Consider the following 12,981-nt stretch of genomic DNA (forward strand, 5'->3'; position numbering starts at 1 on the left):
GAGACATTTCGGGACCAACATCATATAGCGGACATGTTAGGGACTTTTTCTGGAATTCTTAGGGTCTCTGCAACCAATTAAGTGTGATTAAACTTATAGTTAGATAGCTATTCCTGAAAATTCCGAATTTTGCCAAATTGCAGCATCACAATTCAATTTGCCGATGTGTCTACTGCATGCGTCATGTGTAATTGAGCAGCAAAAATGCAGGTACTACCCGTAATCACTATAGAAGTAATCATTTATTGCCAGCCATTTTAGAAAATGTCTAAATATTTAATACCCACACGAGATTGTATTTGATAATTATATATACACCGAAACTGCCAAATGAAAGAATAGAGTCTCTCATTTCTGCCTTATTCCATTATTTTATAATCAACTATAGAAAAATGTAAGTTGCACAAAATGCAGCCATGCACTCTCAAACTGTGTCCATTTACCTCATATAAAATGGAGCACGTCACCTACTGGTGGTTGTGCATCAGTAAAGTTGTTTCCAAGTTTGAAATTTACAGTGGAGCAGAATCAGATGCTACCCTATCTGTCAGTGAATTAATTTTTTTTAGCAATAGTTTCATAATGTTTGTTTGGGATGTATGGGCATACAGGTTACACATTGTCATGTAATAAATCAGTCAAATATGATGAAATACTTTATTAACATATTACTTTCCCCGCCCCCAAACATTCACAGTGCTTAAATTAAAGATAAATGGAAAACATACATATCTTCCTTAACATACGATCTCCATGCCATGTTCTGATTACAAAGTCTACACCTTCTAATAAACCGTTTACATACATTTTCCATATGCTTTTCTCCTTAACACGTTTGTTGTTGTTTTTGAAACATGCTCTCAAATACAGTATAATGTAAAACAGTGATTCTCAACTGTTGACACTTTGGGACCTGCATCTTCCTATTGTGGTAAAGTCACAACTCTTTGAGATGTTAACAATAAAGCATGTTTTTTGTTTAAAAATCGTCTCATGTAGCTACAGTATGTTACTTTTTTGTTCCAAATGAGTTTGACATACTGCTAAAAGCATATCGCGAGCTGTGAAATCTGTTAGCAAAAGGCTGAGATTCACTGTATTTGTTTACAGAGCAGAGTAAAGTTTATTTTACGTGTACCCAATATTGTATGTTCTATGTGGGAACTTGGTAATGCCTCAGTACTGTTCTGGGAAAAAAAAGTAAAAAATCAGAATACAAGTATGTAAATTTGTGACAATGTGCAAAACAGTGACCCGACCTTTGAGATAGGAAAAGCGTAATGAAAATCTTTAAAAACACACACACACACACGACTTTTGCTTTGCTGCAATTTGGAATGTAAATCTCTATAAAAGATGATCCCAGTTGGACTTCATTTGGGATCTATGTATCTATATGACATTTTTGTATTGATATTTGAAGTACAGAAAATGAGACAAAACATCTAGGCAGCAATTTGTTCTTTTCAAAAACAAGTTCCTCGCAGCACAATCAAATAAGGGCCATATGAATAAAAGGTGCTTATTGCTACACAGTGGAAGAGATTAAGCATGCATGAGCTCATGTTTGTTTCTCATTCGGGTATAACTTACGTTGTTGAAATGCGTTCACTAACATGCATTAAGGGCAGTATACTACACTGTACATGCTTTTATATGATCACGTGGTTATGGTGCAGAATTAAACAAAACAAAGTCAGACGCATGTTAAACTGCTGAGATTGGATTCAATGCAATCAATGATGTTTTTGAGCTCTTTACTTTCTACCTTGATGCGATGATTTACTCAGCACAGGCTGAACATGTGCCTGAAGTTGTCATTTCCTTTAATTACAGACGGAAGAATAAAATGGTATAATCAGCACAGGATTAGAGTAGCCTACAATTTGTAGGCTATATGATGCAAAGATAAAATCTGAAAACGTGCACCAGAACAACAAAAACATGATTTAGTGCATTCAACATAACCAGGCCAGTCTTTCGTGAGCAGCCCCCTTTGAAAGCTAAAAATACTTTGACCCAAAGACAAAGTGACTGTGCATGGAGAAAAATAAGAAGGGGGAAGAAAATCTCTGCTATGGATATTCTAAGAAACATTAGACACCATTTTGTAACGCCACTGGCGGGTTTTGTCTTCGTTATAATGAAAACCAAATGTGACTACATACTGTACAGGGGGATACTGTGCATGTATTTAGACATGGTGGCCATATAGACAGCTGAGACAGCTGTCAAACGATTACATTTTTAAATCAGATTAATGACATTTTAGAATTTTGATTAATCACAATTAATCACTTGATTAAATCGGGTTTTTTTAATCAACATTTTTTGCCCCCCAAATTTGAAGAACACCTGTTATATGTTAATTATTGCGTCATTTAATGTTGAGGATGTCTTCAACATTTTTGGATCCACTGCACATGCATCTTTTTCTAATCAGTTAACTACCTCCATAATTTAAAATGAAATCAAATAAAAAAAAAATAGGTTTGACATGAACAAATATTCTGAATGTCATACGCAAACTTATTAAATGCTTTACTTTGATGCATGTAGTTATTCTTATTGCTCAAACCCAACCTGTGCTACCTTTAACGTAACCATCCACTGTCATGCTAAAGGAAACATCTGCGGCCAAAATTAATAGTGTGATTAATCTGCATTCATACACGATTAATTAATGCAATAATTCCTTTGTGATTAATGAATGAATTAACACTATTAACTTTGACAGCATTAATATTAAGAAAAAATAAAGTGGAGAGTGGAAGCTAAAACTTCATCTGCTTTGCTGGGGTAAGCTTCTTAGCTTAAACATTTGAATAATCAATTACTGATAATTGCAATTTGATCATGCTTAATGAGCTTGAAGAAATTGCTTTTGGTTCAATGCTTTGAAATGTGTTACACATGATATACTCTTAATACTAGAAAAATATTGTCTACATTGTATTCAAATTAGAGCTGTCAAACGATTAATTATTTTAATCAGATTCATCACATTTTAGAATTTTGATTAATCACGATTAATCGCTTAATTTAAAAATAAAGGCTTTTTTATCACCAGTTTTTCACTGACAAATTTGAAGAGCAGCGGTTATGTGTTAATTCTTTTGACATTTAATGTTATGAGGACGTCTTCAACATTTTTTGACCCACTGAACACGCTCACCCTCCTCTTTTTCTAATCAGTGAATTACTTGCATCATTTAAAATGGAAAAAAATGACCCCGATATTTTGACATGAACAAATATTTATTAAGTGCTTTACTTTAATGCACAAAATTATGTTTATTGCTAAAACACAACCTGTGCTACCTTAAACGTTGCCATCCGCTGTCACGCTAAAGGATAATTTATCGTCAAAATTAATAGTGCGATTAATCTGCATTAATTCACGATTAATGCGATAATTTTTGGGGATTCATTAATCAGTTAACACTTTAACTTTGACAGCACTAATTCAAATATTTAGATTTGGGAAACTTTTAATCAATTGATCAGTCAACCAGGGGTTGGCCTAAAGTATGGTTTAGTCACTAAACCATTCAGTTAACCTTGAATCAGACTTTTCGTCTGGTCCAGTGCACAAATCAAGGTTTATAAAAGTTTGATTGGATGAGTTTGGTGTGGAAGAACGTTATAACCCTGACCTCTACCCCATCAAACACCTTTGGGATGAACTAGAACAGACATTTTCTGACATCAGTTAACTCAAACATCTTGTAGAAAGTTATGCTAATGCGAAACAAAATCAATATTTTCTTCCATTGTCATGTAGAGGTCTAGTGTCCCAATACTTTTGTCCATGAAGTAAATATCAACAGAAACTATTTTTCTTGTGTCTTACTGTGAGGTCATAGGATACAGCTGTAACCTGTCATACATATTCAATGTCAAATTTGTTCTTTGGATTGATGGACAAATTTAACATGCCAGTAGTTAAAATGTAGACGTAACCGCTGTCTGTAAAGAGATAAACACATTTGACGTAAAAACACATTTGTGTCCATTGAAACACAAAATCATGCAGAGGGAACAGATGCACTTGGTGGTTAATGATTCAGTCAATGGTTCTTATGGACAGGGGAAAAAACGACGCATATCTTCTGAAGTTTACCAGGGGAGGTGCTGAGTCAGCTCTGCAGGCTACTAGTTTGTTCTGATGCCCATTTAAGGTTGTCTGCAAATGTCAGAAAAAAAAGTTTGATAAAAGAGGGTCAGAAATCTGTAAACAGAATAATCAAGTCATTGTATGCACGAGTAACTGTCCGTTTACGCATCTAAACGGGTTATCCTGAATGTTTCAGAAACTAGAATTTTTACCTTAACCTGAATATTGACTGTATGTAAACGTAACGCTCCCATTGGTTCAATGAATCATTGTGTAATTTACATTAATATTATAGTGTAAAATTTAACCAAACACAACTGTTGATTTGACAGTAAGAAATTATTAAAAAGATTACTTTTCTTTGTATGATGCACAAATTACTGTAATTTAAACACAGGTAAACTGTAAAACAAAACAAAAACATTGCAATACAGTTAAATTTACATCATAGTAGTGATAGAATAACACTTTTTGTCAGTAGGTTCTTTGGTACACTGTAAAAAAAATCTGGTAGCTGTAAAACTGTAAGTTCTATACACTTTTTTTTTAATTGCTGCCAGCTTTTATCCGTAAAAACAAGAGATTTTTTTTTTACAGTGAACTTCCAGTTTTGCCTGCAAAACTGTTAACATTCCTATTGTAATTTTTACAGAATTATTTTGTCAAACCACAACTGCCAGGTTTTTTTTGTAAAAAAAAATATACAGATTTTCAATATGACAGCAGTTAAACAGTGTGGGCGTCCTTTTAAATAAAACTACACGGCCTTTTGTCCTCAAGCACTGCTGCAGAAAGTTTCTGATTTGAATTTGTGATTTCTTACTTTGTTCCCTCCTCTGCGACACCTTCGGCCTCTAATTTCCCCTCCTCCTCCATCTTCTCCTCTGCGGTCAGATCCTGTTTTAGATGATGACGAAGAAATTTCACAACCACCATGGAAAGGATAAGGAGAGCAAGCGCTCCGCCCACTGACGCCCCGATGGCAACGGCAATTGTCGAGTCTCTCGGTGGTGGAACTGAGAGAAGCAAAGGAGAGAGTTAAGTACATCCTCTAAGACAAGAGATGGAGTGCGGTGCTGGCTAAAAGCTCGACTGGGCTGATTAAACAGAGTGGAAAGAAAGTACTGCTGAGTTAGCCTGGCTAGTGTGTGAGTGGGAGAAAGATGCTGAGGGACCAAGTTCAGCCTCCCGTAGACCATTAATAAATAAAACGCTGACTCATGAGCAGAAGGTCCACAGCATCAAAGAAACACACACACACAATGTTACGTATGGTTATTTCCAGGGGTGGGCAATTTACAGAATCGTGCTGGTTTGTTTCCGGTTTGTTATCGTCATTTATTTTTCAAGATGAATCAAACTGTAATCGTCAGTCCGTCACCACTATTTTAGGACTGACAAATAGAGGTGGGCATTCCGTCAGTCTGTCATTCGGCAACAAAACGGGCGTCCATCAGTGATAGACTGAGGGACAGTTCGTCAGTTATAACAGAATGCCCACCTCGTGGACTATATTTGGTAAACGCTCACAGAAATGTTTGTGATTTGGGTTTTACATACCTGACCCAATTTCGAAAACGAAGAGAATGAATATCTTTGGTGTCCCTTTAACTCATGCAAACCCCAAAAATGGATAAATGTTTTTTAATACTTTGACCTGCACTCCCAAAAATATATTTCTGTTTTTTTTATGCTAGAGGATGCAGAAGGCTTTGATACAGCTTCTGACATGAAGAGGTTACTTAAAGCAATGGTAGTTATTACAAAAAAAGGCCAGCAGGTGGCAGCAGAGTATAAGAGATCAACCAGGGCCATGTTGCAACAAGCTCTTTTTCCCAGTGTTTTCAACAGATTTGTGAATCATGATGAAACTTAGCTATATTCTAATGCTAATTGCTGCAAAACAGAAACAGATAGAAATATATATTTTTCCTGATGAAAAGAAGTGACTAATTATTTCTTTTGGTAGGTTCCATGTTTTTATAGCTATAGAACAGAATATTCTGTGGACCTTCCAAAATCTGTCAAAATCCAGTAAAACAGCCAGGAGCGAAGGGGGTTGCTTCAGTGAAAATGGCATGGAGTGGATGAGTTAATAAGCTACTAAGATGATTGCTTTGTTTCAATAATCCTTCTTTTTCAGCTCTTTAGCAGAGATCCACCCAAGACGACACAACCAACGCAAAGAAGCTCACTCATTTAAAAACACGAGAGATATGGAACAAGTTGAAGTTGTTATGATTGGGTCAGTCTTACGTGAAACTAACTTATACCCCTACATCCAAATACCTTAGTCCGACTGAAATTGTACCCAATTGAATTTCCCATAGTCGAGTTAAGACACCTGGCTAACGAGACTGGACTTTAGTCGATTGCAACACGTATTGAGTAGAACCACTAACGTTAGACACTTCTACACCTGTACAAGATTTTTGAACAACATTCTCACATAAAACTTTCGAGGTCATCTGTGGCTAAACTGTGGCAGGATTGTCACTGTCTGGACCTGGTTCTGACACCTCTGGAAGTCAGTCCTCCGTCGTGCATGGTATCATCATACGTACCTCACAAGTACCTCAAGTATAAGGTGAACTTTTGATTAAACATTTGTTATGTGACACGTATTAAAAGAATATGAAGCTTTATTGACTGTATCTTCGGGGCACGTTTAGGATTATGAAGTGTTAGTATCTTACGTTCAGTAAAAACCTTAAGCTTTATGGCCCCGTGTCCATGTATGCGGTCCGGAGGATTGATCACATAACAGTTGTAAATCCCTTCATCTTCCTCCTGAACATCTAACAGGGTGATTGACAGGTCATTCTTTTCCAGGTTTCCCGCAAACAGCACCCTTTCTCCAAACCGCTCTGGAAGCAAAGGCACCATTCCTTTCTTCCTGTAGTATGCGAAAAACTTTGGAAACAGACAGAAAGTATAGTTGGTAACTGCCGTTTGGAAATTCACATTCGGCAGATTTTTTCTTACCATTGTTTCTGTGTCGTTGATTGATTCGTGGTAGGTCCAGTTCATGACAAACTTGTTTGTGTCTATCTTATAACAGGACGTGAAAGTGCATTGGATTTTGATATCGGATCCATTCATTACGTTGATTTTACTGGGCACAATGACATCCATGCTTGAACAACCTGAAAGATTCACAAAAACATGTTATTACTTGAGTGGTATGTACGCAATACATTTATTTCAGATTTTCCAATGTCAAAACTTATGAAAGCTACCCGTCCTTTGGAAAGAAAGGGCCGTGGTTGAGATGTCAGACAAGCGAAACATAGCACACTTTTAACCAATGGCTCCCCTCACAGAGATGAGCTTGGATTCTGCCATGACGGAAGACCATCTCTTCATTTAATAGCCAAACAATCTTACTTAAAGTGTTTTTTTTTTTAAAATAAACATTCGGTCTTGGCTCGGTCTCGGACACAGGCCAGGCCATTACTACTGTGAAGTGAAACAACAAATGTGCTTAGATTTTAGATTTGTTTCATTATACTATTTCATTAGAAAAAAGATAGTGGTAATTTGTTCTTTTTTTCTTTCTTTCTTTCTTTTTTTCGATTTTTCTTGATATACACTTTTTCTTGGTCTCGACCTTCAAAAGTCTTGGTCTTGTTTCAGTCTCGATACTCTTGAGTTATGATCATATCTTGGTCTTGGTTGGTGTGGTCGTAACCTAAAATTAATGTTTTTGGATCAACGGCATTTCTGGCATGAACAACTTACTGGCCGGACAGCAACTAACACCTACTAATACATTTACACTGATTTTAAGGGCCCAAAGTTGATATGATTTGCAGAGATGAGATGTAGCCTATCATCTCAGGAAAAAAAAAAGGAAAAAAAGTGAGTTTAGTGAGTCAACTTGCAAAGGCAAAGCTGCTATATTTTTTTTTCAAGTTTTTCTCATTACATTCTCATTCATATAGTTTAAACTATAACTGCAATCGTCTATTTGAATGATGATGAGTTTGGAAAGCATGAATTTGCACTCCCCAGACAGAATGTGTGTGTGTGTGTGTGCGTGTGTGTGTGATGGGACTCTGCACCATTCTCTACTGCAGTCGGGTGTTTCTGGCTCAGTTCCCACTGCTGCTGCACCACTGCCTTTCTGCAGCACACCCACCCACCCACACACACACACACACATATATATATATATATATATATATATATATATATATATATATATATATATATATATAAGTAAGTGTGTTTTGTAATGTGTACCTTCAACCACATACAAATAAACATTGGCACCCACACCCTGTGTGCATTGTCAGCAGTGAGATAATCATGCAAGCTGTGCTGTCATTCCCACATACTGACCAACAGTAACTGCTTGCACAACCAGGCCTAACATATTCAAGCGTGCGCTGCAATCGACACACACTTTTTTACACATTCTTGCTGCTAGAGTATAACATACACGCAAACGTACACGTCCGAACGCACACATTTATTCATTTAGCGATACTGTACACGAGAGAGGGTATAAAAAGTCTACACACCCTTGTTCAAATGCCAAGATTTTGTCATGAAAAAAACAAGACCAAGATATATCATTTCAAACCCTTGTCCATCATTGATGAGATCTATAAAGCTTGTACAACGCAATTGTTGATTTGTTTAACCTCACATTAAAAAAAAAAAGTCTCAAGGTTTTGTGCTACCAATGACTTACTTCCAAAATTCCCCCCATGACTAAGGCTATTGTTTAGGTAATGGCTATTGAAATGTCCGCTGATTTTAATTAATGTGCATAGTTGAATAGCGCCTGCCTGAGGGAAATAGCTGGAGGTGATGATGATCATTTTAATATTTTTCCACTTGATGATGACTGTCTTCCGCGGTATATTTAACGCCATGGAAAAAATTTTTTGGTTCATATTTTATGTCACAAAAAAAAATGGCATTTGACCAGGGGTGTGTAGACATTTTATATCCACTAAACGATAGCTATCAATGACTCAGCGGTCTTGTACGGGAAAGACGGGAAGATACGCTTTGAGACAGAGGCACTCGCAAAGACAGGAAATACTGCAGTGAAGCAGCCTCGTGCATACCTCAGTCCCTTTGCCCCTCCCATCCTTGGCTGCCTCACTTGCCTCCTTCTCATACTTCATACCAAGTCCTGGTACCCAAAATGTTACCTCCCATCCTTCTTATGACTACATGTGTCTGTCTCTTCTGCCTTTATGTATTCGGTGTACGTTACATATGCAAGGTCAATGCAGAGAAAGTGAAGGTGAATGCTTAATTATGTTATGTGTATGTATAATATGTAATGCGAACTTGTATTCAAAATTGCTAAACCATCATTCCTTACAGGTCCGATCAATTCCAATGACAAAGGACCCCATTTTGGATGCCACATGCCTCATTATAGGCCAGTCAAACACTGTGATTTTGATAGGAAACAATATGACATTGATGTGCAGCTCAGTGGTTGAGGGATTAACACTTCTGCCTCACAGTTTGGAGGTTTGAATCTTAGCATAGATAATCACATTCAAAACGAGAGAAGCTATGTAGAAATCTGCACTCCAAACAGTGGTTTCGTCTTGGGTTAATTCCTGTGTTACGCAAAATCTCATGGGCAAAAAAGTGAGCAATTACATAAACCATAACTTGAGTTGAGAGATTCACATTCGAATCAGGGAAAATTTAAAGTGGTGTCAGACATCTTGAGTGTGCAGGGAGAATGAGGCAACTGGTTATACAACTCAGAAATAAGATTTTGCCGCGAGCGGGACCATGAACAGTCGAAACAGATTTGGGATTAGAATAGATACTCACAACCTTCTAAAATTGTCTAAGATGTTAAAAATAGTTTTTGTTTATTTGTCTATCGTACACTCGGCAATCAATCAGCATTTGACTGTTGTGACTATGTGCAACATCCTAACAACTTCCACTAGACAATATGATGATTTTTCACAACAAATCTTTTTCATGCTTTCAAAAATCAGAATGTCGGACCCAAGGCTCCTTTACTGAGGGTTATGGTTTCATCAGTACAAGACAGTAAAGGTAAACTAAATTAACTTCTTGTTGTTACTTTCGTCCTGTCTCATCAGGGGTTGCCACAGTGAGTCTACTTCCGCCTTGTATACGTACAACTACAGGGATGTGCGCACAGGAATGAAATGATTCAATAGGTTGTCTCTGTTTCATGTTTTTTTTTTTTTCCGAATGATCTTATCAATCAGCATGCCAGGATAAAAATTTGAAGCACAAAAAAAGAAAATGAGTACGGCACTTGTAGGCTACAGGAAAGTAGAAAAGATGAAGGTAAGAAAATAAAACATTTTCAATTTGACATGAATAAAATCAGATCCTAAAAGAAAAGAATGGAAAATACGCTTTGAATGTAGATATATATTTGTATTTTTCTGTTGAACCGTGCATTTATAATATAATTTCAAAAAAAGTCTCAAATGTGAACATAATATTGTATTTCAGTAAAGGCTAGGCCTAAATCAAAATTCATTTTCTGCACAACACTTAGCAGTCTAATGAGTGGCCTTTTAAAAAGGAAATACATTTCCATTGCTAATGATGAACTCTTTCTAAATCTCTGGAAACTATTTTCCACATAGCCACAAACTGTATTATGTCTGTAAAGACAAGGCTGATATATGTATTTCATTTATTTTCAATTTTCAGTGTTTCGCTGACAAATAGGCCACCATGTTTGGTTAATCAATTTGTAAATCTAACTGATATGAATGCCTCACCAGTTCATGAACCTTACCCCACGTTACTGGTACATTAAATATTGAATTAGACAAACCCACTAGTACATGAGGATGGGGTACTCATTAAACTTAAACTCTTCCTGTGCCATCATTTGACATTTTGTGAAAGAGCTATATAAATACAGATAAGTAAAAATAAATAAATAAATTGAGTGAAGCTCGAGTAACTTAATTGCGTGGCCTGTTGCTGCCCTCTAGCGACAATAACCGGTAACTGACCTGTTAAAGCAACTGTTTGAGCTACACATCCAGTAATAATGGATGGAAAAGAAAAGAAAACGTCTGTTGAGCTATCACGCCGAGGAGACAATGCTGACATCTTAATACAGCATAGGAAACAAATCTGTTGATGTACGTATTATGCCACAAACCTTCCTACAGGACTTTATGAGTTGTTGACATGGAGACTGAAAAGGGTGTGGCAGCCCAATTGGGTCACTCAATTTAGGGTTTCCAAATGTGATGCATGTATTCTGGATTGAATGGAAACCGAGTAGTTGGAAGATGCCAAACAGGATGGACCCACCTTTCTTCACATGTGATTATTAGTTTATTTGTGTGTCATATTGCTTTTGTTATATGTATAGACTTCAGGCACACATTCTCGACAATTTAATATTTAAATATCACTAAATCAACTTATCAAAGTGATGTATATCCTTGATCGCTGTTAAAAGCTAAAATTATACCGCCCCTACCCCCCAAAACAAAACAAAAACAAAACAAGAAGGCACTTTGTAGCACATATTACACGCTTATTCATTTGATGTCACAGTACCATCAGGTAAAGAGCTTATGTGGCTTTAATTATGATTAGGCTCATCTTGGTTGAAGGTTTTGATAAGAGCTGCAAATGGCTTGGTACAGTAGCATCAATACGTCCATCTCAGGCCCCACAAAAAACCTGTGGACTCCATGATAGGCTTCATTTGGCACATCTTAAATTTGGATGACAGTGGGTTTTATTAGGCCTTAGAAAAAAGGGGGGAAATGGCGAATACCACGGTTGTATTGATTGAGCGACGTCATTTGTTATTGCAATTAATACATGCACACGCCACATGAACATAGTGACAAGATGCTATGATTTGCGTGTTGAGTGAAGCGCTCCTGACAATGTAGGGCGGTGGGCTTCTTACCGGAGGCTGAGAGCATCATCATCACCGACAACAGCAGTAGCCGAACGTCAGACTTCATCTCCCCCAGCGCACTCAGACACATGGCCGCTGCTTCGAGAAGCACACACAACGTTTTTGCACCTTTGGAAAAATGAAGATGGGTACAAAAAAGGAGCAAAAATATGATTTAAGGTGAATACAAAGGATTACAAATAAAACACACAGCATATGTTTAGAGGCAGGACATGGCTGGCAGTGTCTGTAGCTTTATGAGGGTTGGTCTCATGGTTGCCTGATTGTTTGCAACAGAGGCGGGAGGGCGAAAGCGGAGGTACAGGAATTAAATGATTGAAAATGTTGCCTGTTTCGTATGTTTTTTGATGTTGTTGTTTTTTTTAAGTGGAATAATCTTATCAATCACCGTGCCAGGTTAAAAATCTGGAACTTGCCTGCCAAATATTTAATTACCAAAAATTAAGTGAAAGAGGTGAAAATAAATACAACCAAAATAATTCACACATATCCATGCATTGTATTTTTTTTTTTTAAAGAGAGATTGACATTGATTGTTAATTCGTTTTGTGAAGGTTCTCCTGAGAATGTGTTTCATTTGCTTTAGGACTGCCGATTTTTTGTTGTAAAATATTTAGAATTGTGGTGTATTTTTTACTATTATGGAACCACAGCATTCCCTTTGTTTTGGAGAATATTTTATTTGGCTTCAATGATTATTCATCTGGGAATAAAATAACATTTGAAATGATCAGTTTTATCAAGACAATGGCATTTATATAAATGTCGGTGTTAATCAGAGACCTAATTTTAAATGGAGTCAAACAACATTTGGAAACTATTGGACTCCTTACAAATAGAAAAGCATCTAAGACTTTATATATGTGTGCAGCTTTATTCTATATATGTGTAGTATACGTTTCTTTTCTATTGTTTGTCTCCCTCTGGCTGTTGAATT

At 36.8% G+C, this 12,981-nt stretch overlaps 1 protein-coding gene across 2 annotated transcripts; it reads right to left on the minus strand.

Annotated features, from left to right (window-relative positions):
• Nucleotides 1-643: 643 nt before the first annotated feature.
• Nucleotides 644-12,290, minus strand: scn2b (sodium channel, voltage-gated, type II, beta). Of its 2 annotated transcripts, XM_086080527.1 has the most exons (5): nt 12,033-12,290; nt 7,103-7,263; nt 6,814-7,030; nt 4,941-5,133; nt 644-4,186 (listed from the first exon to the last, which is right to left on the minus strand). In XM_086080527.1, exons 1-5 carry the CDS (start codon nt 12,112-12,114, stop codon nt 4,177-4,179), a joined length of 663 nt encoding a protein of 220 aa, XP_085936653.1. In that variant the 5' UTR covers nt 12,115-12,290; the 3' UTR covers nt 644-4,176. The 2 variants fall into 2 exon arrangements, with proteins under 2 accessions (XP_085936653.1, XP_085936654.1); XM_086080528.1 differs by lacking the exon at nt 644-4,186 and having other exon boundaries at nt 4,937-5,133.
• Between the last annotated feature and the right edge of the window lie 691 nt (nt 12,291-12,981).

The sequence above is a fragment of the Leptonotus elevatus genome, chromosome 7 (assembly GCF_054856555.1).
Source record: "Leptonotus elevatus isolate MCC_2025b chromosome 7, RoL_Lele_1.0, whole genome shotgun sequence".
Lineage (NCBI taxonomy): Eukaryota > Metazoa > Chordata > Actinopteri > Syngnathiformes > Syngnathidae > Leptonotus > Leptonotus elevatus.

What these genes read in the sequence shown, in the direction of transcription:
- scn2b (XM_086080527.1), bottom strand. Translation starts at nt 12,114, where the DNA reads ATGTGTCTGAGTGCGCTGGGGGAGATGAAGTCTGACGTTCGGCTACTG. An exon ending in TCAACGACACAGAAACAATG is followed by an intron (nt 7,031 to 7,102) that starts GTAAGAAAAAAT and finishes CTGTTTCCAAAG; the next exon opens with TTTTTCGCATACTACAGGAA. An exon ending in GCTTAAGGTTTTTACTGAAC is followed by an intron (nt 5,134 to 6,813) that starts GTAAGATACTAA and finishes TGCTTCTCTCAG; the next exon opens with TTCCACCACCGAGAGACTCG.